This window comes from Chlorocebus sabaeus, chromosome 17 (assembly GCF_047675955.1).
Source record: "Chlorocebus sabaeus isolate Y175 chromosome 17, mChlSab1.0.hap1, whole genome shotgun sequence".
NCBI classification, from domain to species: domain Eukaryota; kingdom Metazoa; phylum Chordata; class Mammalia; order Primates; family Cercopithecidae; genus Chlorocebus; species Chlorocebus sabaeus.
In genome coordinates, this window is record NC_132920.1 from 11679990 (window position 1) to 11706553 (window position 26564).

General features: G+C 43.9%; 1 protein-coding gene and 1 non-coding gene across 3 annotated transcripts in view; one reads left to right on the forward strand and one right to left on the reverse strand.

The window, feature by feature from the left end:
* Positions 1-258: 258 nt before the first annotated feature.
* On the forward strand, positions 259-400 carry LOC119626869 (small nucleolar RNA SNORA67). The gene has a single exon (XR_005243062.1). It is a non-coding gene; the product is annotated as a small nucleolar RNA SNORA67 (small nucleolar RNA).
* Positions 401-2373: 1973 nt separating this feature from the next.
* ADTRP (androgen dependent TFPI regulating protein) overlaps positions 2374-26564 on the reverse strand; it is a 68338-nt gene continuing 44147 nt past the window's right edge. For both annotated transcript variants that reach the window (XM_007973685.3, XM_007973684.3), the window contains 3 exons: positions 26370-26485; positions 13838-13989; positions 2374-5241 (listed from right to left, as the gene is read on the reverse strand). In XM_007973685.3, coding sequence (XP_007971876.3) covers positions 5207-5241; positions 13838-13989; positions 26370-26485 — 303 coding nt within the window. In that variant the 3' untranslated portion in view covers positions 2374-5206. The remainder of the gene's footprint in view (positions 5242-13837; positions 13990-26369; positions 26486-26564) is intronic.

Genomic DNA, 26564 nt, shown 5'->3' on the forward strand with positions numbered 1-26564 from the left:
CTAAGAAGATGGCATTAAATCATTCATGAGAAATCCACTCCCATGACCCAAACACCTCCCACCAGGCCCCACCTCCAACACTGGGGATCATGATTCAACATGAGGTTTCGAGGAGACAACACCCAAACTATATCAGATGGAGATCTTGGGTGCCAGGCACTTGCATCCACCACTTTAAATTACCTTATTTAATTGTGGTGGTGTCATCATCTAATTTTGCAGACAAGGAACCAAGGCTCAGAGGAGTAAACTATTTTTATCCAAGGTGAGTCCCTATCCAAGGGGCTGACCAGTGCCCCTCTTAGGACAGTAGCAAGTTGGAATAAAATTGGGCATGCCTAAGGTCTTTAAGGAACAGGGGATGCTTACTTCCTTTGCATTCCTTTGGCCACCTACATAGCATACTTAAGCGCCTTCTGGATAGACTGTGTCCTCTTATTCACATGCTGAAATTGTTATACATTTTTAACCAATAAGCGAATAATATATTTTTCTAAAAAGTAACTGATTTTTCTCTAGGTTCAGTATAGATAGCCAGCCATGGGAGTCAGAATTTGAACTCAGATCTGGTCTGGTTCTGAAGGCTCTGTTCTTTCCAGCTTTGAGACAAAGGAGCAAATGTGAGAAGCGCCTTTTACTCACTTCTGCTTGCCAGCAGAATTTCACAAAAGCCCCGGACTGTGAAGATGTGCAGTTCTTTGGAAAGATGCTTTGAAGACGAAACCTTTAACAGGGTTAGTGCCTAAGCCTCTGTAATCTACAACCAGATGCACTCTTATACCCAAGCCTTGATGGGATTCTGCTGCGATGTAACTTCTGAGCAAATTTGATGTGATTGTGCAGTTCCTGAAACTCCACTTCCTGTCTGTAAGCAGTGGACTGAAATCCTGGGCTGGAGCAGTCTCATAGGATCTCTCTGAAAGGCTGTTCCCAGGCTGTAGGCCTTGGTCTGTAGTCCACAGTAAGACTTCTGAATACAACTAACTTTGATTCTTTAAAAGCTTGACTGTTTTCTTTAGTCAGTATGGCATTCCATACCATTCCAGAAACAGAAGCCAGAGGGATATGCGGAGAGAGCGATGGCGTAGTGTGTGGAGCTGCTTAGCTGTTAACTAGCGGAGTTGAGAGAAGGCAGCCGGCCAAATGCCGTGGAGGGGCAAGGAAAAGCTTTTCAGAGAGCTGGGAAGTGGCACTCCAGTGAGTTCTGAAGCCATGAAGGATGACTTATTTATCCCGCAGTAGCTAGAAGAAGAAGAAGACGGGTCTTTCCAGGGAGTGTGACCAGTTTAAGCAAAGGCTTGGGAGCAGGAATAAAAATGTGCTGGGCCGGGCACGGTGGCTCACGCCTGTAATCCCGGCACTTTGGGAGGCTGAGGCGGGCAGATCACCAGGTCAGGAGATCGAGACCATCCTGGCTAACACGGTGAAACCCCGTCTCTAGTAAAAATACAAAAAATTAGCTGGGCGTGGTGGCGGGTGCCTGTATTCCCAGCTACTCGGGAGGCTGAGAAGGGAGAATGGCGTGAACCTGAGAGGCGGAACTTGCAGTGAGCCTAGATCCTGCCACTGCACTCCAGCCTGGGCTACAGAGCAAGACTCCATCTCAAAAAAAAAAAAAAAAAAATTGTGCTGGAAGTGGGAAAGGGGAGCTGGTGAAGGGACTAAAAGTTATTCCTTGTGGACCACCTTCTCATCACACGCTCTTTGACCTCATTGTAGTTCAATGGAAGGAAAGAGAGTCAAAAGCAGGAGGGAAGTTTCTCTCCAAGCGGACAGGGGCTCAGCAAACCCAGCCTTCCCCGCAGTCTTACCTGGAGCTATTGCCTGGGGAAGAGGGTGTTCAGGGCACAGTAGCCCAAGGCTGGGGGCACCTTTGGTCAGAAGCCCCTGTGGTGCTGCTCCTCGTGAGCCTCCTGGGAGGAAAGGCCAGGGAGTCAGGCGCTTCTCCCATCCCCTTCTGGAATCCTGGCCAGTTTCCATGTACATAACCCAGCTTAATCCATAGAAACAGGAGCTGCAAGGCATGTTCTTTCTCTTTTTTTCCTCTCCAAGACACGGAAACCTTTATTTTCTCCCTACACCACAAACCGGTACTGTTAAATAATATTGGATAATTGCACCTGTCGTACTCCCCATATTGTGCTGAGGAAAAATAATTGCTGGTTTTCTGCTTTGCCGTTTAGCTGTGACTCCGTCATTTGACTCGGAGCATGTCATTTTCTCCCATTTTAGACTGTGTACAGTCAAACCCTGTGAAAGGACTCACAGACAGCGGCCCTGCGTGTGTGAGTGGGCGCGGGCCTCATTCAGCAACGATTTCTAATTTATACAGCATTGAAAATCCACAGCTATAAATAAACAGTTCTGACTGGCTTTGCTGCCTACTCAAATGCTTTATTAAAAAAAAAAAAAAAAAAGTCACCAGCAACTGCATGAGAAAGGAAAACAAGAATGTCTGGAGGTGGATTCTGGCTTCTGAATCCTGGGCTTGGGAGGGGGAACGCCCCACTTTGGGACCGGCTCAGTGCTCAGCCCCTCCAGTTTTTGGAAGGCCTGGCCTCCTCGCTCCTTGCTCAGCCCCTCACGCTCCCCACGTGTGGGTGCAATGTGTTTGGGGATTACAGTATATGAAACTGGCTTCCTGTTATGACAAGCATTGCAAGTGAGTAGGTGCGGAGGAACTGAAAATAGCTTAAGAAATGTAGGACCCTTCTGGGGAGAGAATGGGGTTAAGGCATTGTTTAGGCAACAAGACAAGTCTTCTACCCAAATTCAGAATTGGTTTCAAATATGAGACAGCAACACTGGAACAGAAGCACGAGTATAGGCCAGTCCCTGGGGTAGCGGTGGCAGTGTCCTTCCTCCTCCTGTAATGGGGACAGTTTCCACCAATTTGGGATCTCTTGACCACCTTCTTTTGTCCAGTTCTGCAAGATGTGGACATGTTTTTGTTTTGTTTTTTAAATAAAGGTTTTTGGATGACCCGGTACTGCTTTGCTCTGTAAGAAAGAGGAAGGAAACTGGGCTCAGGAGGCAACTATCTGTGTGACCTTGGAGTTGTCATTTCCCTGCTCCGAACGAGAGGTGTGCTGGAGCCAGTCTGCACAGGCTCTTGAGGACTGAGTGGTTGTGCACATCTCTTCCCAACTCTACATTCAGCAGCATGCTGCCAGCTTGAAAAAGGCCATGGTGAGAGTGTTTACACCATGGAAATGAGCACACGTTATCAATCAGAGCCTGACATCTTTTCCCCAGAGAGCTGGTTGTTAAACATTTCCCAGCACACCACCATCAGAAACTCAGTTTGCTCATTTGTAAAATGAGAACGTAACTCATCTCCTACTTACAAAGTTTCCGTGGGCTAAAATAAGTGAGAGTGGTGATAAATTACTTGACACTATACAAATATTGCTAGAATCATCATGTGGTTGCTATAGTTGTCATCTTCTATTAAGGGCCTAACATAGTGCTATGTAATTTGCAAATACCATGTGCCTTACAGTAAACGTTTAATCAGTGTGTTATTGTTTTGTTGTTGATCCTTTCTTAAGCCACTGCAGCACCCAGCATGCTCTTGTGTGCTTAGGTATGTGCTCAATGGGAAATGGTTCCGAGACATTTCTAGCATTGGAAGAGACACCGCACAATGGCCAGGCATGCTGTGATCAAGGTTTAATTTGGTCCTAGGCCCAGTAAATCCACAAATAGAAACTTGCAGGCTCGTCCCCACCAAGAGCTTACTGTGACTGCGAGTTTACACAGCCCGAGTCACCTTTGGGGTGTGGAAAATTTGGGTGATCCCCCGAGGGCCTCACGTTTGGGGAATTTCCACTGTGGCAACTGCTTCTGAGCTCCTGCTGAGACCAGGTGCTTGGAGCAGTGAAGAGGCTGCAGAGATGTGGGGAAAGAGGTGGTATTCCCAGCTCCCTCTGGAAAAGACTTGAGGCCCATATTAACAGAACAGTAGAAAAAGAAGTGGGGATTAAGCAGGTTTCTTGGTGCCTGTCCTGGTCTTCCCTTGGGCTGCCTTCCTCCCTGAGATATTCTATCCTCTTCTGTAACCCTTCAAGACCACTCTTGCTCATTTTTACCAAATTTTTCCTATATAATGTTAGGTTGGGAAGTCCAAGTGCAATTTTCTTCAGTGTCCACACCCCAACCCATATAAGCCTAGTGACATACTAGTAGACTCAAATATGTTTACCCACCAATAGACATTTGCCATTTGTGCCAGGAAAATAACACTAGGAAAATCACAGGAGGGATCATGAATCCTTGTTAAGCATCTGAAAATCAGCTTTGTTAAAACACACATTCATTCAGAAAAGTGTTTTGTAGCAAAGCAATCTCAACAGCTCTCATAATTCTATCACTTCCCATCCAGATTCTTCTGCAAGTAAAAGTATTAATACACCATTTATTTGATGAATTAATCAATGTTCAAATGGAGGAGGTTTTGACAATGTCACTAACACCTGCCCTGAATGCTTGCTTAGAAGAGAAACAGATTTCCCAGTATTTTTTATAACTTACTTTCCCATTGTCTCCAATTAATTTGCTATTATCCCAAGTTGACAGACAACTTCAGTAGTAGCCATTGCCCTACATTTTTAGATCATTGAAAAAAAATGGATGAGCAACCCATGAAAATAACTAGCTTACTGAATTGCTTGGTTTTTAAAGGAAAGTTGGGATTATTTAAAAAAAAAAAAAAAGGCCCAGGACTGGTAGCTAGGAGATCCGGGAGACAGAAGCCATTGCCCTGGTTCTGACACTAAGTAACCCTTTTGCCTTGTGCAGGTAACTTCTCATTTAGGTCCTCAGCATCCTCCTCTGTAAACTGAAGAGTTTAAATGACTCTAAGTTCCTCTCTCTCTCTCTAGATGTTCTCTAACACCAAGTTTATGTGAGTTTCTTTGGCCAGGTTTTAACCAGAGACCATCCTCCATGAAGGTCAAAAGTCATCAATTCTGAGATGGCAGGAGTTGTTTTTGGCATGTGCAGTCAACCTTTCAAAAAACCAAGAGTTCTCATGTTAAGCTCCCTTCACGAACCTCTTATTAAATTTAAGTATCACTCTCTTTCCCTCCTGATTTCCTATGTTGCTCCACCACCTCCCTCCATCAGAAAAAAAAAAAAAAAAAAAAAAGATGAGAAAAATCTCTTGTGTTTTCTTCCTTCTTGGTTCTTGGAAAACGGTGTGCAATCACTTCCTCTTCTTCTGTGGCTGCCTCATGTCACCTGTACAAACAAGAACAGAGACAGACCTCAGGCTTCAGGCTTTCCCTAATGGGTATTTTTGCTGTGGGTAAAGATTCACTCTGATTTGGGGCAGTGGAAAGTCGAACACACTTTTCCCAAGGTGACAAGATACAGTTTAGGGAGTTATGAAAAATAGCTGCCATGACGACAGGGGCAGAGAACAACTCTGCCGTCCTCCCTCCGTGCTGGGTTCACAGTTAGCCAGGCACCCGTGATGCTGTTTGCCTTCAGGTGCTCTGCATAGCTAAGAGGAGGCATATTGCTGTGGTTCTGTGTGAGTGTTTGCAGGCTACACACAATCCATCAGCAAACTTTGAGACTTTGCAGATGGAGATGAAGAGACCACATCAAATTAGAGAGGAAATAGAAGGGTGGATGTTCACCTAATTGGGGTCATTCTGTGACCTCTTAGCAAACGAATTCATCAGCCTGGTGGAAAAGTACTGGCATATGGATTAGGTCTGAGTAAGCTCATTAGAGGGGCATTATTCTACTGAAATTATAGCATTAGATTTGTAGAATGACTTCTATTCAGCCAACAAGTTGGTACTCCATATTTAATGATCATAAATCTTTGTGTAAGCTCTGCAATTTATGAAATTTCATTAGCTCATTATCCTTTGCGCTTGTTGCCAAATACTATCAATCCTACTTTAAAAACTTCTCCATTCCAGAACTTAGAGCCCTGGTAGTTCTGGCTTGATATTCCTGTAGCAAATCCATGCTCCTAATTCCACAGTTCACCCTTCAGACCTTGCCACCTTCATCAATTCTATCCTTAACAGTAAACACTAGATATCTTATACTAATTCCATTCTGCTGGAACTCCACTTCTTAAAGGCTATCGTGACTGGTGACTTTTGAAGTCCTATTTGTGGCCCCTTAATCACACTGAGTTCCTAGGATGGCCACCTCTTGATCATGCAGTCCTCATAGCTATCCTTGTATTCATCTCATGCAAGATTTTCAAGATCAAAACTCTCTCTTCTTCATCTGCTTCTCATCAATCTAGACTACCCCAGTCATCAGCCAAGTCTTATTGTTTATCAAGCTTTATGGGTTTCACATTGTTTTCATTGGTGTGTCTACTTTTTTCTCTTCTGTTTCAATTTTTTTTTTTTTGAGACAAGGTCTTTGCCCAGGCTGTAATACGGTGTTGAACTCCTGGGCTGGAGTCCTCCAACTTCAGTCTCCTGACTAGTTGGGACTATAGGTACACATCACCATGCCCAGCTTTTTTTGTTTGTTTGTTTTTTGTTTTGCTTTTTTACTAGATACAAGGTTTCGCTATGTTGCTCAGGATGATCTTGAACTCCTGGCCTCACCATGAGAGATCCTCCCATCTCAGCCTCCCAGAATGCTAGGATTACAGGCAAGAGCCACCACCCTCAGCCTTATTTTCCATTTTTGATGTGAATTCTCTCCTCCCTAGTTAGGCCTTCTTCTCTACATTAGGTCTATACGTACAAGCACAGTACCACCTCTTTCTGTAGAGTATACTCTGGGCCTTTAATGAATTCTTTTTCAATTAAATAACCAGCTTACATACAACAGGGACAACATAAACTTGGTCCATATAAACTTCTCAAATTTCAACCCCTGGAGTCACTCTGAGGGTTCCTAAAACTTTCTTTTATCCGTGTCGTTTACCATTCCTCAGGCCCTCAAGCCTAACTGTAATCATAACCTCAGTCCTTCCACCCCAGGTGTCAAGGACTGAAGTCTCCCTTCTCCATTTAAGAAACGCAACAGAACCCGAAGGTCTGGAGAAAGGCCACCCAGGAGCGGACGTGGTGGCGTGAAGCTCTGCTGGGGGAGGAGAGCAGGTGGCTCCTTCCATTGGATTAGAGTCCTCTGTCCAAAACCAAGCAGCTAGGAGGAACACTAAGAAATGCCCACATACCCATCTACATGCTAAAGAGAACGGACTGTCCCCAAATGGGTCTCTGTGGTGCTCACAAAGTCATTTTATTCTGTAGGGACTCACACGGCGTGAACATTGCAAAAATCGTGTTTCTTTTCGCTTCTAGCAGCTGGGAATGGCGAGTGGGGCCTTAGTCTTGAATTCTCACAGAGCTAAGCAGTTTCTAGGCTTCTTTAAGTCTTTGGAATTTATCCCTGATGGTGCTTTTTTTTTTTTTTTTGAGACAGGGTCTTGCTGTCACCAGGCTGGAATGCAGTGGTGTGACCTTGGCTCACTGCAACCTCCGCTTCCCAGATTCAAGCGTTTCTGCCACCTCTTAGCCTCCCGAGTAGCCGGGACTACAGATGTGCGCCACCACACCTAGTTTTTTTTTTTTTTTTTTTTTTTTTTTTGTATTTTTAGTAGAGACGGAGTTTTACCATGTTATCCAGGCTACTCTTGAACTCCTGAGCTCAAGTGATCCACCTGCCTCAGCCTCCCAAAGTGTGAGCCACTGCGCCTGGCCCTCTGACCATGCTTCTATAATACATAGCTGGAAATAAGGAAACTGTTGACTTAATAATAGATCATATATCTTACCCAAACCAAATTCGCAAAATGGATTTTAAGTTGTAATTGGAAAATTATGTTTATTATAAATATTTTCTTGATTGAGAAGCATTTTTCCCAGTCAAAAGTATCCTAGTTGGCAGACAGTAAGTTAGATTCACCCTGACTTGTTTTATTCCTTTATCCTCTATCAGATAGTACCAAGGGCTAGAAATATTTTTATAACCCTGATATTTCGCCTGATATTCTTGACCACTTGGTGCTTGGCTGGTGACTTCCAATCAGGCCACTGGAAGCAGAGATTCCAGCTGTGTCTCAGTATTTCAGAAGCAGAGATTCCAACAGATTCTAGCTTCCATCTTTGCAAGATCTGAACATTTCCTGCAGGCATGGCCAAGAAACTATTGTTTCAATCAACATCACCGTCGGTACCATATATAATTATATACCTTATTATTCCAATAGTTAGAACTCAGGATAAATAAAAACATAGTATTCCCAAAGATTTACACCTATGTATCTACAACCACAGAAATGAATGCCAGGAATTGAAAATTTGAAGAACATTGGCCTGGTTTCAGTGGCCTGACTCAGAAAAGGGCAAGAAGGTTGATTAGCAGGCGTTAGAGAAATGAGGTCTGAGCACTGATAATCCTACGTTCACACTGCAGAAGTCCAGGGAGGAGAGGGAGCTGAGGGCTGGCTGGAGAAACCCCTATGGGAAACAGACTGAGGAAGAGGGAGGAATGGTAATCCAGAGCGGGCTCTTTTTGAGTTTAGGGAGATGAAGTTAGGACAAGAAAGGCAAAATGGAGATCAATTTTTGTCATTGACTAAATGCTGCCTCAGCAGGACCATGCTTTAAAGTACCTGTGGAGTCATTGCATGATAAAATTTTTCTGTTATGGAATAAGCAGAGTTAATAAGACAAATCTCATCCAATTCCTTCGTGAATAAAACAAAGAGGTGGGCTAGATGGCCTCTAGGCAGCTTTCATCAAGAAAATCTCCCTTTTAAAAAGCTGGTATATGGCAAATAATATTAAAAGCAAGCTTCAATATCATTCTTTCCGAGACACAATACCAGCGCCACTTAGCCAGGCTGGAATTTTCAGCTTACAATCTGTCCTTAGGATGAGAAGGACCTATGGTCTTAGGGGCCCTGACAAAGGACAGCCTGACCCGTGGCATGTGTCCATCAGGGGCATAGGGAGAGGGGTCGCAGGCCCTGGGTAAGCTGACTGTCTCTCCAGCCACCCCCACATAGCAGAGGCCCTGCCATTTGGGCCTAAGGTGCTTAGCCCCTTTCTGTGCCCCATATCTCTTGTAGGATGATCTTCTCTTCCCAAGGGGCTTGTGTCCTGGTGTCAGTATCCTTGAGTGCTGTCAATCATCCAGGGGGGAAAAAAAAAAAGAAAAAGAAAATTAAGCATGTAAGGGGCAGAGAAGGGAGCCTTTGATAGGATGTCCTGATTGCCTCTTGCCCCCAGTCAATATGGAAGAGAACCTGCCCCGGGCATGCCTGGGTGTTCAGTCATAGTCATGGTGAGCCAAGCTCACAATGTCCTGCCAGAGACAGCTTCTCCTGCCTGCTTCTATCATGGTTTGAAGTTAACATTCCATCTAACTCCTCCCAAAAAGTAGAAATTGAATCTTTCTGGGGGGATGACTGGTCCCAGTAACTGACTCTGTGCTTGCCCAACCCTCTGCCTCATGACACAGAAAGGCTAGCACAGGGCAGGGAGTGAGATGGTGACAGGTCAGGCCAGGGAGCCCTGTGGAACCTCTTGTGAGCTTTTTGACCCTCAGTGCATTCTTGAAGGACCTTCCTGTGGGCCACGACAACAACTGCCTCCCTGATGCTCAAAGCCAGTTCCCTGTCACTGCGCGCCCTGGGAGGACCTCATCATACACTTTCCAAGTTAACATGTGATTCTCAGTATTGTTTCCTATTGCTGTCCTTCTTGCTCTCCTGTCCATATTCACCCACTGATGTGGTACAGGAGGAGGGAGAAAGGGAGTAGATATTCAGCTATCGTGACCATCACCACCAACACCCTTCTCAGTCCAGCAGCCCACTCAGGACAGACCACACTGCACAAGGATGCCGTAGACAGAATTATCCGCACTGGGAAGAGACCAGGGTCCTGAGATGTAATAGAGTCTTGTCCTCACACCAGCAGCATCGGTATGTCTGGAGTATGCGTTAGAAGGGCAGAATCTCAAACTGCACCCCAGATCCACTAAACCAGAATCCACACTTTAACAAGATCTCCGGGTTCCCCAAGAGCCTCATTTTGATGAGAATCAGTGGCCCAGGTTTGAGAAGCAAAGCTCTGTAACGGCGGCTCTGGATCCTGATTGCAAGTTAAAATAACTGGGAAGCTTTAAAAAATACCCATGTCAAGTCACCATCTCTAGAGATATGGATCTAATTGGTCTAAGGTGGGCCTGAGAATTATTATTTTTCAAACTCCCCTAGTGTTTCTGTGATGTAAAAAGCCAAGGTAGAGAACTACTGCTAGAGAGATCCTGTCACATTGAATGACTCTTGACTGATACTTCGCCTGATATTCTTGACCACATGGTGCTTGGCTGGTGACTTCCAATCGGGCCACTGGAAGCAGAGATTCCAATTTTGTCTCAGGATTTCAGAAGCAGAGATTCCAACAGATTCTAGCCTCCAATAGCCTGACCTCCTATTCGCTGTAAGTACCTGAGGACGTACTTCATCTCTGTCCATCTGCTGTCAGGTAGCTGTTACCTTTATTCACTTTCAGCTGGGAAACTGGTAATTTATACATCAACTCGAAGGGGAGAACGAGGGAGAATAAGAAGACCAGCAGCAGTGACTAATGCTGTATGCCAGGTCCTGCTGTAGGCGCTAGATCCTCAGCAAGTCATCTGAGGTTCTCCGTGAGCCCAGGAGGAGGTCACCAGCATTATTTCCACTAGGACAAGAGAAAGCTGGGGCACAGAGACCTTTAGTGACTTACTCAGTCTCACAGGTACAAGTGGCAGGGCCAAGATAGAAACTGAGGCAGTTTGGCACCAGAACTTTTCTTCTAACCACAGCCCCCAACTGCCTCCCTGAAGCATTCGTTTGAATTTCTGCTCTCACTGAAGGGGGCTCAGGCTATGGAAGGAGAGAAAACATAGCTTAGCTCTGGCTTTGGACAGAATATGTGGCTATCTATGTTTCCAGAACCGAAGATCTGGAGAAAGGCTCCCAGGTAGGGGAACCAGAGAGCGGAGTGCCCAAGCCAAGATGACATCAAACTTTATGAACACTGGCCCAGCAGGCACAGACAGGGACCATCTCAGGCCTCCTGGGCTTGGTGGCCACTCTACTTAGAGGCTGCCTGATCACGGAGGAATTGAAGTGCATTGCCATAGGATACGTGGTTGGTTTGCGGCCAGATGAGGGACATACCCTGGCTTTCTTGATTCCTACTCCAGTGCTCTTTCCCCTGTTTAATACTTTCTGCCCTAACATGCATGTCTTCAGCAACTCTCTAACTGGTACACCTGGTCGTCACCCTCCTATACTCCTTAAACTCCCCGCCCAATACTCTACAGTCATTAGAGTCACTCCTTATCTGCCATCTCCAGAACACCTTTGCAAAAAGTTCTACTTTACACCTTGGGAAAAAAGTCCTTGGATATCCTATTGTCTGCACTGATTGATGCAATGAGAAAGCTAATGCAAATGAGGGATTTTAAGATGAACAAGACATATCCCTAATCCGTAAGACACCTGAGGTCTAGTGGAAAAACAAATCCCTAAAGCAGTCATGATAAAGTGGTAAGTCTAGTGATTGGGAGATAAAGGGGGATGCACTGGGAAGGACATGAAGTCCAACCTGGGCTGACCAGGGAAGGCTTCCTGGAAGAGGTGAGTGTTGAAATGAATGAATATGAGCCAGGCAAAGACTGAAGGATAGGAGACACAGAATCCCATGGACATAAGAAACAACATCAATGTGGAGGGAAAACCAGCAGTTTGGTGCCACTGGGGCACAAATATAGAAGAGCAAAAGCCAAAGCAGGGACTGGGTCACAGAGGCCCTTGTGTGTCATTCCAAGGGTGTGGATTTTCTTCAGTAAATTGAGGAAAGCCTTAAAGTGTTTTCAGTAGAATAGGACATGGGGAAATGTGTTCACATAGGTTGTTTAGCTTTCAGCAATGTAAAAGTGTTCACTGCATTGCAACTTTAACAAATCTAATTTTTCTTTTAATTCTTATTAAATCATTCATAATTAATAAAGATCTGTTCAAGATTTAATACATTTATGATCTTATTCTGATGTTAAATAGGACCTTTTACTCATTCTCTTCTTTAAAAAGTTACAAATCTAGAAAGAGCTCGAGAGATGAGCACAGTCATTTACAATTGTCTCTTTCACTTACGTGAAAACTTGCATGCACAGGAGGTAATTGAGGGACTATATGTTGATGCCGGCTTATCTATTTATTGGGACTTAATTATAGTTAAAAATTGGATGCAGTCCTTAAACAATGAGGCTTGTTAAGCACTTTGTGTTGAGAATAGTAATTTCAATAATAACAAATATGATGATAATTTTGTTTTTTAGTTCAATAGATGTTTAAAATTCACCGTAGAGTAACAATTTAAAAATTAACTCAATACATTATTGAACTCAATACATTATTGAACAATTGATTTTAAAAGTTGTTGTTCTCTAAGCTCTAAGTAATCAAGTTTTTCTCTGTACTTCTAATATCTTAAAGCTTCTTTAAATATATATATATATATATAGAGAGAGAGAGAGAGAGAGAGAGAGATTTGGGGAAGGCATCAGAAATCTTTACCCAGAACTTCAAGGAGCCAAAACTAGTTAGAATTATATGTCAACACATCTGAAATGTCAACACATTTTTTTTTTTTTTGGCGATAATTTTCTGTGATTTGGAATCCTGATTGGGAAGTAATTTTTAGTATTCCATTTTTTTAAGTGTTTGCTTTCAAAGAGAATTTTGCCCTTGAGAGTTTCTTAAACTAGTCAAATTCTCCAAGAGTAGAAAACACGTGATACATCCAAGTTGCATGCTTATTTCTCCAGGGTCTCAGCTTCCTCTCAGAAACACACACTCTGGTACTGAACCTTCTGAAACTGTCAGGTTTTTTTGCATACACGGGCTTATGTTTTCACACCAGTTCATAGATTGGGCGGAAGATGGCACTTCTGCCATCTCTATTTTGATAGAACAGAATGGCATGTGGGCGAGTGATGTGGGGGATTGGGTGTGACTCTTTGCCTTCCTTATATACAGAATCAGGGTAGAGTTCCTGCGCTTCTCCTGGGGTAGGGAAATAAGTCATGGGTGTTTTGCAGCCTGACTTTCTGGTAGTTACTTTTCCAACAATAAAAAAATATTCTGGGGTGGGGTGGGGAGAGAGGAAGCAGGAAGGAGAATGAAATCTTCCATTTCAAAAGTAACTAAGATGATTTTTTTTTTCTTAGGAAGAAGCAACAGGATTCTACCCACCTATAATGAGAAAGTTTAACTTACTGACATATTCTCATGGCTGAAGACTCTGTCTGAATGAGGATTTCAGTCTCAAGTCTAGGATGTGATTTCATCTGGTAAATGTCTTATGGAAGGCTGAGGAGCAGCCTAATGAGGCACTGCTGAGGTGGGAGGAGGTGGGAGGAGCTGAGAGGACTATCTGGACTTACTTCCTTCAGAATGAAATCTTAATATTTTCAAAGCTTGTGTCCCTGGAACCCTCACTTGGATTAGGGGGAGACCCCTGATTTTATTTATTCATGCTAGGGATGGTAATACCTTGTTCTCTAGGTCCCGGGCTTTCTAAAGAAGATTTTTTTCAGCTTTAAAGTTAAATGATGCATTGTTTGGGGGAGGAGAGGAGATCCTTTGATGAGGTCCTTTAAAAGAGTACCTCACCCCCAACGCTGTCCTCTTGCCTGCCTTGGCACAAACTGTCTGAGTCCTTTGGACAAAGATAGTAAGCATCATTGCTTCTGTTTGGGGTTAGTTTTTCTTTCTGTTTCCAGGTGAAGTGGAGACGCGGGCACGGAAGAAGCGCATCTGTAGCTAAGAAAGAAATCCACTGACCCCATTTCCAGTGGTTGAGCTTCTCTCCAAGTAGGTAGATGCTGGCGATGAAGATGTGGCTGAGAGAGAAGAAAGCTGCTAGACCCACGGGGCTGAGTTTGGCAAACACAGGATACACCCAGGTACCTGTCTCAAAGTAGAGCCTCAGGATGCTGCAGGAAATAAGAAATCATGCTGATTAGAGCAGGAGGAGAAAAACAAGCCATTTTCTCATCAAGATCAATGAGGTACTGGAACCTAGGCAGGGGAAAAGAATCCATATCAGGGACATTTGTCAACAGCTGTAGTATTCCCACAAACCTAAGTAAGTGAGGCTTTTCTGGGTAAGTCAACTTGATTCCATAAGACATGCTGTTTGATGGGCTGGGCTGGGTTGTTTTACCTAACCCATTAACATTCAACATTGGTGAAAAAATAGAAGAGAACATAGGGTTGGGCACCGTGGCTCCCACCTGTAATCTGAGCACTTGGGGAGGCTGAGACAAATGGATCACCTGAAGTCAGGAGTTCAAGACAAGCCTGGCCAACATGATGAAACCCTGTCTCTACTAAAAATACAAAAAATTAACTGGGAATGGTGGCTCGGGCCTGTAGTCCCAGCTGCTTGGGAGGCTGAGGCAGGAGAATCACTTGAACCTGGGAGGAAGAGGTTGCAGTGAGCCAAGATCATGCCACTGCACTTCAGCCTGGGGGACAAGAGTGAAACTTCATCTCAAAAAAAAGAAAAAAAAAGAGAGCGAGAACATAGAACACATTGTTAGCTAAAGGGAGTATGTGGGAACATGAATGATCCCTTTCCTTGAGAGGTATGGCCTTCTGAGACATCAAACCTGCTATTAAGGAATTCATTTTGCTGGCTCTGAGCAAGAGAAGTGGGGTTTGCTTTTTTGGATCTAAGAATCAGGTGCAGCTTTCCATTAGCTCTCCAAGTCTGCTGGGTTGAGGGAGCAGAGACGGAGCGTTATTGCCCTAATACAACATGCCTAGGATTTAACTGTTGGCCCTGATTTTCACTCATGCATATAGTCATAAATAGAGTGTTAAGCAGGAATGCATGGATTTGCAGGGAGACTCAGATCTTGCTTATGTGAGGATAGGCTGTAAGTCATTTCTGGAAGCCAAGAGAAGAAAAAGAAATGCTAGGAGAAGAGCCATGATGTCTAAGTGAAGCCTAAAAATGCAGTTTGCTGGAAACCAACTGCACTGGAAGGTGCCAAAGTCTGAAATAACTTTTAAAAATTAAATGTGGGGAAGCTGATGCATCAGCTACAGTTCCTCATTGGTTAGGAGCACAGAATCTGAAACCGGGCTTCTGTGATTCAAATCCTAGCTCTGCCACCTAGTAGCTATGTTACCTCCAGCAATTTCGTCAACCTTTCTGTCCCCATCCCCTCAACGTGTAAAGTGAAGATCCAAATAGCATACACCTTCTAAGGCTGTTGTAAGGATTGCAGGAGTTAACACATGTAAAGGATACAGAACAGTGCTTGGCATATTGTAATATTTGACAAGAGTTCAAAAGCTTCCGTCTCCACTGAGGGATGGCACAATGGGAGTGCTCTCAGAAAACCTTCTTTGAAGCTGCTGATCTCTTGTAACAATTAGGATAGGCCGGGTTATGCTTCAAAAACAACTTTTAAATTTGAATCTCCCGTGTTGTCAAAGGAATTCAGATGGAAGAATGAAATTCTGTGCTTAAACTTTCAGAAACCCAAGGGTGATCTCTGTCATTTCAAATACTTGAAGTTTATGAAATGTTTTGTGGAAGAGGCAAGGGCTATATTCAGGGCCAGGAGTAGGGTGAAGCAAGAGAGGCCCTAGGGTGTAAAATTTAAGGGATTATCTCTGTGCATCAAAGGACGCAATAAACAGTGTGAAAAGGCAATCCATGGAATGGGAAACAATATTTCTAATAAGGGGTTAATATCCAAAATATGTAAAATATTCCTGTAACTCAACAATAACAACAAACCCAAATAACCCAATTAAAAATGGACAAAGGACTTGAATAGACATTTTACAGAGAAGATACATGAAAGGCCAACAAATGCATGAAAGAATGTTCAACATCACTAATAACTAGAAGAAATGCAAATCAAAATGACAGTGAGATATTGTCTTACACTCATTGGGATGGATACTATATTTTTTTTAAAAAAAAAAAGACAAGATAACAAGTGTTAGTAAGGACAGAGAGAAATTGGAACTCTTGTTCATTGTTGGTAGGAATGGAAGATGGTACATCTGCCTTGGAAAACTATATGGTGGTTCCCCCCAAAATTAAAATAGAATTACCATCTGATCCAACAATTCCACTTCTGGGTACACACCCAAAAGAACTGAAAACATGGCTAACACAGTGAATCCCCATCTCTACTAAATATACAAAAAATTAGCCAGGCATGGTGGCGGGCAACCTGTAGTCCCAGCTACTTGGGAGGCTGAGGCAGGAGAATGGTGTGAACCTGGAGGCAGAGCTTGCAGTGAGCAGAGATCACGCCACTGCACTCAAGCCACTCCAGCCTGGGCAACAGAGCGAGACTCTCTCTCAAAAAAGAAAAAAAAGAATTGAAAACAAGGATCTGAAGAGACATTTGTACACCCATGTTTATAGCAGCATTATTCACAATAGCCTAAAAGTGGAAGCTACCCACTGATAGATGAATGGATACATAAAATGTGGCCTATACATAGGCATTAAGAATGAAGAAAATTCTGATGCATTCTACCACACGGATCAACTTTGAAGACATTTTATGCTAAGTGAAATAAACCAGTTGTAAAAAGACAAATACTGCATAATTCCATTTACTTGAGAAACCTAGAAGGTCAAATTCATAGAGGGAGAAAGCAGAATGGTGCTTGCCATGTGGTTGGGGGAGGAGGCAGTGGGGAATGCAATGGTTTCAATATGGTTTGTTTGTTCCTACCGAAACTCATGTTGAAATTTGGTCCTGTGTGTGTTGGTGTCGGGAGTGGGAGCCTAGTGGGAGGTGTTTGGGTCATGAGGATGGATCTCCTGAGAATGGTTTGATGCTGTTCTTGTGACAGTAAGCTCTAGAAATGGATTTTTTCCATGAGAATGGCTTGTTATAAATCTAGGATGGCCCTCGGGTTTTGCCCTTTTCACACATGTCCATTTCCCCTTTGACCGTCTCTGCCACATTGTGAGGCAGCAGTGATGCCCTTACCAGGAGCCAGGGCCATGCCCTTGAACTTCTCAGAATATGAGCTAAATAAACTTCTTTTCTTTATAAATTACCCAATATCTGAAATTCTTTTACAGGAACACAAAATGGACTAAGCCAGGGAGCTATTGTTTAACGGGTAGACTTTCAGTTTGGGAAGATGTCAAAGTTCTGGAGACGGACGGTGGTGATGGAGGCACAACAAGGTAAATGTACAACATGCTACAGAGCTTAAAAATGATCAAAATGGTAAGTCACTTAAAATGGTTAAAATTGTAAATGTTGTGTACCTTTTACCACACTTTAAATGTGTCTAGGGAGGTGTCAATTTTAGGGTCATATAAATGTAGGGTTGGCATTGAGTTCCTCGCCTGGGCCCTGCTGGTATCACTCTGCTTTCCCAAACTTGTCTGGATGTTCCTCCCAGATTGAGAATGAGGTGACTAGAACAAACAATAATTATCATCATTATTACTAATATTAGAATTCTTTTTTTTTTTAGACGGAGTCTCGCTCTGTCCCTCAGGCTGGAGTGCAGTGGTGCAATCTCGGCTCACTGCAACCACCGCTTCCTGGGTTCAAGTATTCTCCTGCCTTGCCCACCACTTCCTGGGTTCAAGTGATTCTCCTGCCTTGCCCTCCTGAGTAGCTGGGATTACAGGCATGTGCCACCATGCCCAGCTAATTTTTGTATTTTTAGTAGAGACAGGCTTTCACCATGTTGGTAAGGATAGTCTCAAACTCCTGATCTTGTGATCCGCCCGCCTCGGCCTCCCAAAGTGCTGGGATTACAAGTGTGAGCCACTGCACCTGGCCTAGAATTCTTTAAGATATGCATTCCATGGATGCATTACAGGATACCCACAGTGATTCTTACCTGCATGGCGACTTCTCATGGCAGAACAAAGAAGGTATATAGCATAGAAAATAAATAGTTTGAAGTAGATAGGGCTAGGAGTTTGGAGTCAGTGAGGAGTTCTGAATATACCCCAAACAAGTTGCATCACTTAGTTCACTTTGTTTACTTTATATCCTTGAAGTTAGAGCTTCTAAATTCCCATGCACATTTATGTAAGATAGTCTATAAATAAGGACATCCCTCCAGAGGCTTGGAAAATTTCTGTTTACTTCATGTTTGTTTCCTTCAGCATAAGGCTTGTAAGGGAAAGTTCCCGCGGTAAGCTAATGAATTGTGTACTTTCATAGAGAAAGTGCAAGGAAAGTTATAGGTGTGGTACCTGATAGTGGGAAAGTAACAGAGATACAGAGTATGAGGCAAGATGACAGTAATTTACCAAGGGTACTCAGCAGAGAGGCACGAGTGAGGACAGAGTCACACTGTTAGTTGACATCACTTCTTTATGGCTTGCCTGAATATGAGGGGAAGGTGGGAAGAGAGAGGGGAACGAAGAAGAAAGAAAGGAAGGCAGGAAGGAAGGGAGGGAGGGAGGGAAGGAGAAAAGGAGGGAGGAGAGAAGGAGGGAGGAGGGAGGGAGGGAGGGAGGAAACTTTGCATTCAACATGTCTTCTATTTCAGTCAATGTCAGCCCTCCCTTCAATCTTGCCCCCACATTTGAGCCCATGAAATCATATCTATACTAAACTTCCTTATAAATGTTTCCTCAGTCCCCCCATTTCACAATCTTCCTTCAGCCTCCTTCATTCCATCTGGGTTTCTGTCACTGTCTACCAACTAGGCTTTCTTGCTCTTTTCAACCCACTTCCCCTACTGCAAGCCACCAATAATCCGGTAATCTTTCTAAAAGTGGTCTCTGTCCACAGCCCTTGCCTGTCTGCAGTGAATCCCAGGATCCTAGCTGCTTACCCCAGCCGACCTGCCTGGCCGTGCCCACCCTCCATCCGTAGATCTGCGGTCCCTCCATATTGAACCCCTTTGTTTCTTGAATGAACTGAGCTCTGCAGTTTCTTGGCTTTCACACCTGCTGTTGTCTTTGCTGACCTTTTTGCTTCCTGGAACCTGCTTCTCTTTGCCCTGTGTCTGGCTAAATCTTACTCATGCTTCAAATCTCAGCTTAAAAGTCTATTTCTCTAGAAAAGATTTCCTGAAGCTTTCTCCCCCAACCCTGATTCAGTTAAATGCTTAGGCCAGTTGCTTCCTCCACCCTGGAACTTATCTTTGTTACTTATTTGATTGTTTTTCTCACTAGCTTGAACACTCTGCAGGGGCAGGGACTGTGTCTGTCATGCACATTTATTTGCCAAGTGCCCAAAAATGCAACAGGTTCTTTGTATTTTGAAATGAATTGCTGTGTTGGGTGGCTCTGTAGGACGCTGCTATGGACAGCTGTCAGTTGCCTGACTCACCAAGACCACCACAGGCTCTGAAAATTTGGAAATATACCAGTGGCCTTTCAAGTTTTGGTTAATCTCACTTTTACTAATACTTTGAAGAGGCCAATGACATTGCCCCTCAGTTCAAAGAGCAATTTCACATCTTTCCTGAGCCATCTGCTATGTGAACCTTTGTGAGTTGGACCAGGTGGGCACTAAATGGCAGCCAAAAATTAATTTTTTAGGGTCTTCTTATCCTAAATCTTAGAGGATTAAAATGGCTATCAAGAAATGCATAACTTCTGCATCTTATCAGTAGGGAAATGCAGACGTCTGTGGGTGGCAGATAAGCAGATAACAGAGTTTTGTGGGCTTTGGGCATATAATTCTTTCTTTTGGTGTTAACCCTCATGTCACATCTTTCCAACCCAGGAAGAATAAATGAAATAGAAAGAGTCAGGAGAAACTGTAGAGCTAGAGTGTTAGTCAAATAGTTTACCTAGATGATGATATGTCGGCAATGATGAGAGTTATTGGGGTGGCAACCTCATCGTGGCATTTAAAGCTGTTGCCTGACCCCTCCCTGAGACACCGCCTTCCAGTTTGAAGTCTCTCCACCCTCAGGGCCCATGGTTTTCTATCTTCCTGCCCTTCTACCACCTGGTCATTCCTTGCTACCTTTGCTGCTCCTTCTCCCTCCCGTCCCTGAGAGGAGGGCCTTTCCCTGGTGTTGGCCTCTTACTTATTTATCTTCCCTCTCTTCTCTCTCTTTCCAGCAACCTTGTCACTCCATGAGGGTTCAACTAGCTGCATCTCCTCAGCCCTACCTTTCTTGAGACTGCAAGGTCTGAATTTCTGAATGCAAATTCCTCCAGGCAGGTGATTCTCAATCTTGGCTGAAAATTAGAATTGACTTGGGGGCCTTAAAAGTTCCAATGCTGAGGGCACATCCAGAACCATTTAAATCAGAATATTTTTGAAATGAGACCCGCTATGGGATATGAAACTCACTGTTTTACTTATACCCAAAACTATTTCTTTCACAATTCATTTTCATCTACCAATGGAATCACCATTTTTCTCGTCTACTAACTTAAAATTTTTAGAATTATCCTAATTTTTTCCTCTTCATTTGTGTGGTACATGTCAATCAATCCATAAAACCTATTCTGTTATTTCAACAATGTGTCTCAGGCATGTCTCTCATTTCTTATTCCACAGTTTTACTCTTTTCATGCTGTCATTATTTCTGATTTCTGTTACAGGCATTTTGGTTGAACAAGAACTAAGGTTTGAACAGGAAAGATAAGAACAGGAGATGAGATACCCTTTCCTCTCCTAGCCCTCCACCTCCATCCCTCTTCAGTTTGGATCCTGGCTGGGCTGGACCCCACATGTTGACAATAAGGGTGTGTTGTGTGGCATCTTTTTTTTAAAATTAATTTTCATATAATAATTTACAGGCAGGGTAAGGATTTCTTCTGTGGAAAATGGTGCTGAGATTCCAATCCCTGCTGACAGTTGAGGCTATAAAGCTATGGTTGACCTGGACGGTCCCAGTTGAAGATCATATTTTAGGAAAGGGTAACAGTGGCTCTGGGAGGGAGTTCACCCTAACACTCTGGAAAGAGAAAGAGAGAACTGCTGATTCTGGAAATGGCAAGGTGGCTAGTACCGGAACTGAGCTTAGTCCACCCCTTGGCAGCTTTTAATGTATTCTCAGGGTAAGATGTGTACGTGTATTTGTAAATGAGGCATGAATTTAAAGAACTGGTACTTCTGGGAACCCAGGAAGCTTTGCTCAGGGATCTTACCCTGGCGAGCACAGTATAAAAGAAAGTAATTCTCTCTCTTGCTTCATAGGAACTACTTTGGGGAAGCGACTTTCCAAACATCTGCCCCAAGGCTGGGTGATGGTTGCATATCTGTGCAGTGCTGGTACGGGGCATGTAATACCTTATACACTAGCAGAGACACCTGCAGCATCAGTAGGTTTCTGGTCTACCAAGAGCAGTGTGATGATGCACTCCAGACCAGCTGGGTTGGTTGCTGTGGCGAGTAACATTGTTAATTCTACCAACACAGGGGGTTGATGGGTAATGACAATGTTGGCACCCGCAGTGGGTACGGTGTGTTAACCCTTAACACTGTGCCAGGTGGGGATGTTGGGCCTGGTGGGGATTATGGTTCTGCCATCTGTGTGTAAGAACAATGCTCAGAACAGTGTACAGCATGGGTTGTGCAGCGCACAACAGGGGCATGTGTGAGCACTCAGCAGATTACCGGAACTCCAATTTTCCAAGACCTCCAAAGCAGAAGGGTGTTTGGGGGTATCACTGGAACTATGAAATAACCATTCATAAAAAATAAGACACTGTGATCAAACTACATAATATGCTGGCTAGTTTTTATTTTTATATTGGTTTATATTTTATTTTGTTTCCCATCTCTTGTCACTCCAAATTATTTGAAGCGCTATTGTCAAGAATGACATGTTAAAGCATAATTTGCTGGCCAAGTCACTAATACTGCTCACCCTTGCTTTCACTCCAAACAAACAAACAAACAACAGCAACAACAAATGCTCCCATTGTCTATACTACGTCCAACCTCCTGTAGTCTGCCATCTGCAAGCCTCCACGAGTGGATAGTTCCAGGGATATTTCTCATTAGTCTCTTTCACAAACAGGTCCAGCAAAAAGAGTTACTGACCCCTGCTCTCATACTTTCTGCACTCTCCTGGCCTTGGGACTGTGCTCCTGTTGTTTACTTTCTCTCACTTTTTCTAGCTCTAATCCTGCCGGTCCTTCAGGGCTCAGATCCAATGCATGCCTTCCACAGCGCCCTTCCCACACTGCTCAGCTGGATGCAAACTCTTCCTTTTTTGTCACTCCTTGTTTTTTTTTAGTTTTTTTGTTTTTTTTTTGTTTTTTTTTTAATGATGTTTTACCACTTTCTGTCTTCTGTACTTATAATTTGTATGCATGGGTTACCTCCACTTATTAAGGATAAACCCCCTGCAGGCTGAAGCTTGGCCTTATATAACATTGCTTTTCTGAGCAGGACCAACCATGTGTTAGGGAAAATATTTATTCAATAAAAGAATGATAAAAACCAGCAGAAGAAACATTTCTTTTTTTTTTGCTCCTCACCACTGCCGCAGGGAGAACTAGGTGAGGTGTTTTGGGGTAAGAGAGAAGGGAGGAATAAGCGAGCTACCATATTTAAAGGTGACTAATGCTTTCCAAAGGAAACGAAAGATTTGCAGTCATTACTATTTTGCAAAGCTTTATTTTCCCACTTAAGGGACGGCTCTTCAATTTTGCAATCTGAAAAAGAACTAAAAGCAACCACCACATGTAAGGCGGTCCCCTCGGTCTCAGGGACTATTTTTAGGTCATTGTAACATGGTTTCGGCAGTGAAATGCTTCTCCAGCTCAGCTTCAGTGCCGTTTTCCTGACTCATGTTCATTTCTCACGCTCCCTCTGGCCCGAACCCATGCTCTTTACCTCATTCGTGCTATGCCATTTCCCCATTTGACCATCTAAACTGGCACATCTGACAGCAGGCCCATAGCCACTTCCCTAAAACATCTCCATGGGTATCCGCAGTTTGTAGAACTTCATGGCCATCTGTGGCTGTGAGGAGCCAGGGGCCCTGGAACCTGCATAAGGGTGCGGATGGCAGGCACCAAAGAGTCTGAGCTCCTCTAACCGGGGCGTGGACAGAAATAGAGATGCTTCCATCAACAGGACAACATCAAAAACCCTCCTTTAAGTGTCTATATTTGATTTGTTCTAGCAAAAATGGGGCTTAATGGACCAAACACCAACTTAGTATTTCTCATGAAGGATGAAATCCCAAACCACCTCAGCTCCCCACTGGGCACTGGAGCCTACCCAGTCACATTCCTTCTGGTGACGGGTCTCCATTCCTTCCTCCACTCCCTTCATTACCAGTACTTTACTGTCTAATCCAAGAATAGAGCTGGGAACAACACGTGAAAGATTTCAGAGGCTGGGCGTGGTGGTTCACGCCTGTAATCCCAGCACTTTGGGAGGCTGAGGTGGGTGGATCACCTAAGGTTGGGAGTTCAAGACCAGCCCGACCAACAAGGAGAAACTCCATCTCCACTAAAAATACAAAATGAGCTGCGTGTGGTGGCATATGCCCGTAATCCCAGCTACTCCGGAGGTCGAGACAGGAGAATTGCTTGAACCCAGGAGGCGGAGGTTGCGGTGAGCCGAGATTGTGCCATTGCACTCTAGCCTGGGCAACAAGAGCGAAACTCCATCTCAAAAAAAAAAAAAAAGAAAAGAAAGAAAGAAAAAGAAAAAGAAAGATTTCAGAGTGCAGAGCTAGGTCAAGCTTTGTGCATGCCCATCCACCCAGCATTTAGCTGAATGGTTTTGCACACACTGGGAACTGAACAAATACCTGGCCATATAAACACAGTGGAAAGACAACTGGATTTGGAAACAGAAGACTTCAGTTTTAGTTGGCTCAAGTACCAGCTTTGCATCTCCACTGCACCTCTGCCATATGACCACGGGCGTGTCATCTACCCTACTGGAGATTTAGTTTTCCAGTGCTAAGTCATCTTTAAGTCGCCTCCCATTGCTCACACTCTCTGACTTTATTTGTGGATTGACTGATGTTTTCATCAGTTGGCTAACATCAGCTCCCCTGAGTTACCAGCAATGCCACCAACTGGTCTACCTGTCTTGTTCCTCTTCAGTCTGATGGCCACACTTCAGCCAGAATCGTCTTTCTAATCAGCTTTCTTACATAAACCACATCATTTCATTCCTCTGATTATAATACTTTTCTACAGAAAAGCACTTGGTTTAAAAGTCCAAACTCACTGATGTGGATTTACAACCTGGCTTTACCCTGTCCCCCAATTCAGCCACACCCTCAGCTCCTCTAGCCCTTTGCAGATGCTGTTTCTTCTGCCTGAAGGTCTTTTCCACATCTCTTTTGACCTATTCTTACTCATTACTTGGGCCTCAGCTTAGGCCGTGCTTCCCTTTATGAAGCCAGACCTGCACACCTCTCTGCGTGCCTGTAGCATCCTGGGCTTATGCCTATTACAGTCCTATCACCTGTCTCCCACTGTCTGATATGCTCCTCTTTCCCCGGCAGCCTCTAAAGGTAGCAGGTTTCCTGAACATCACTGTATCCTCCATATTTTAGCATAGTGCCTGGAGCTGGTGAACGACTGAATGGATAAAGGATGCACTTGTACCTGGTTCCCATCTTGTCACATTTCTTTCTTCAACCTCCTAATTAACTCATGGTGACACCTGCCCAGGTACTGACAAACCAACCTCCTGGCTACTACTTCTCATTATAGCCACTGCAATTTTCCCCAATAACAGCAGTGGCCTTAGGTGCTTTTTATCTTCTTGGTCCCCAAAAAGGAAAAGAACAACAGGGGTCAGATATGTGAACTGATAATCAACTTACAAGTCCTTAGGTAGAAGATATTAGTAAGTAAAAGGTAATAACTTATATATATGAACTACAAAATTTACACTTTGCAATAAAGAGTAAGTTAAACACCACCAAAAAAGATACAGCATACGAATTCATGTGTATAATCAGCTAGCTTCTCCTTTGCTTCTCTTCAACACACACAAGAACAACAACAAAAAAATCTTTATGTGTCTATACTCTTACCCCAATCCAGGTCCCAGATACTCTGTCTTCAGGGATATATTCCTTTGGGTGAAGCCAGATATGGCAAACACATAGCATATATCTTACCACTGTCCATTGTCATGCTATTGAAAGTCATTGCCTAATAATCAAGCCAATTTTTCTTGGTAGTGCCTCAGAATCCTTCTCAACAGAGTGCTCCAGACATCAACTATCAGTAGGTCCCAAGCTTACGCTTCGTTCTCTGAAAGTTCCTTTGTTAAAATGTAAAGGCTTCAGAGGCTGAAGAACAACATAGAGCACCGGAGTCTTGGGGTAGATTTATTGAGCAAGTGCTTTCTTCAAGATGGGAGAAGAAAGATTTGGGTACTCGGGGAAAGAGGGGCACAGAAGGGTGGGAGGGGTAGACACCACAACAGGGAAGGAAGGGTTAGGGAGAAAACAGCAGATGAGGTCTGGACACCAAGTTTGTTTGCTCTAAGAAAGAGGCTGGTTGAGTCCATAAAACAGGCACTGCTAGAGCCCAGGGTCTTTGAAATGCACTCTCTCTCGGCTTCTGTCCCTGACAGAGCACTGAACTGAACTAAACTTCCTCGCATATAGGGATCGGAGGGTTGTCCAGATTGTCACATATGAATAGCTTGTGAGTCTAGAGAAGGAACACTGATTAGCTTCCAATCTGCAGGTCTTGTGTTCAGCAAGCCTCTTTCTTTCAGTAGGAACAAAAGCATGGTACCAGATGAGAAGGTTATAGAATGGAAGAAAAGTTTCTCAGTCACTGGGTGAAAGGCCAAGCACGTTCCCTTGATTATAGACTATTGGGTAGCATTTCTGAAAATGAGTGTTGCCAGGTGGTTGAATGATGAAATCTAGGCCAGCTACTGAAATCGTCTCCCATGCATTGCCCAAATGTGTTCTAGGAGCTCTGATGCCAGCTGCTGATGCAAACAAGCCCATAATGAAACAGGCAACAGGAGTGGACAAACCTAGCCCGCTCTGCCCACTAAATGCCTTTTTAGGTAGAATATAGTTAGATGCCTCAGATCCCTCAGCCATTCGAACATGTTCACCGAAGATAGAACCAAGGAGCAACATTTCCTTGGGAAAGCAAGGTGCGTGGCTTTGCAATGATTAACCCTTCATGAGAGAGAGAGGGGAAGTTGTGACTTGCTGTGTGTGTGTGTGCACACCTACGTGTTTCTGTGCATGGGAGGTTTCCATGAGCATTAAAATCAAACAATAAGAATCCTTCTTACCTGGAAATGTAAACATGATTAAATCCTTATTAAACCAAGATAAAGGGATTCTGACAGAAGAGTACACATTTCTGGAACTTCCCTCGGGGCCTTGAATGACAAGCCTGCGTTGACTTTCTCCATGTGATTCTTACCAGATGATGTAAGTAATGCTGGCGGCAGCCAGCAAGGTGAGTCCGGTCTTCTTTGATGGATAGGAGTGAGGCCTGAGGACGACTTCAACCAATGTGATGGGGAATATGAAAGTGTGCTGGAGGAGAGAAAACGGCAAATCAGAATGGCAGGGTGTCCGGGGTGCCCATAGTGCCCATAATTCTCTGTTCCCTTCC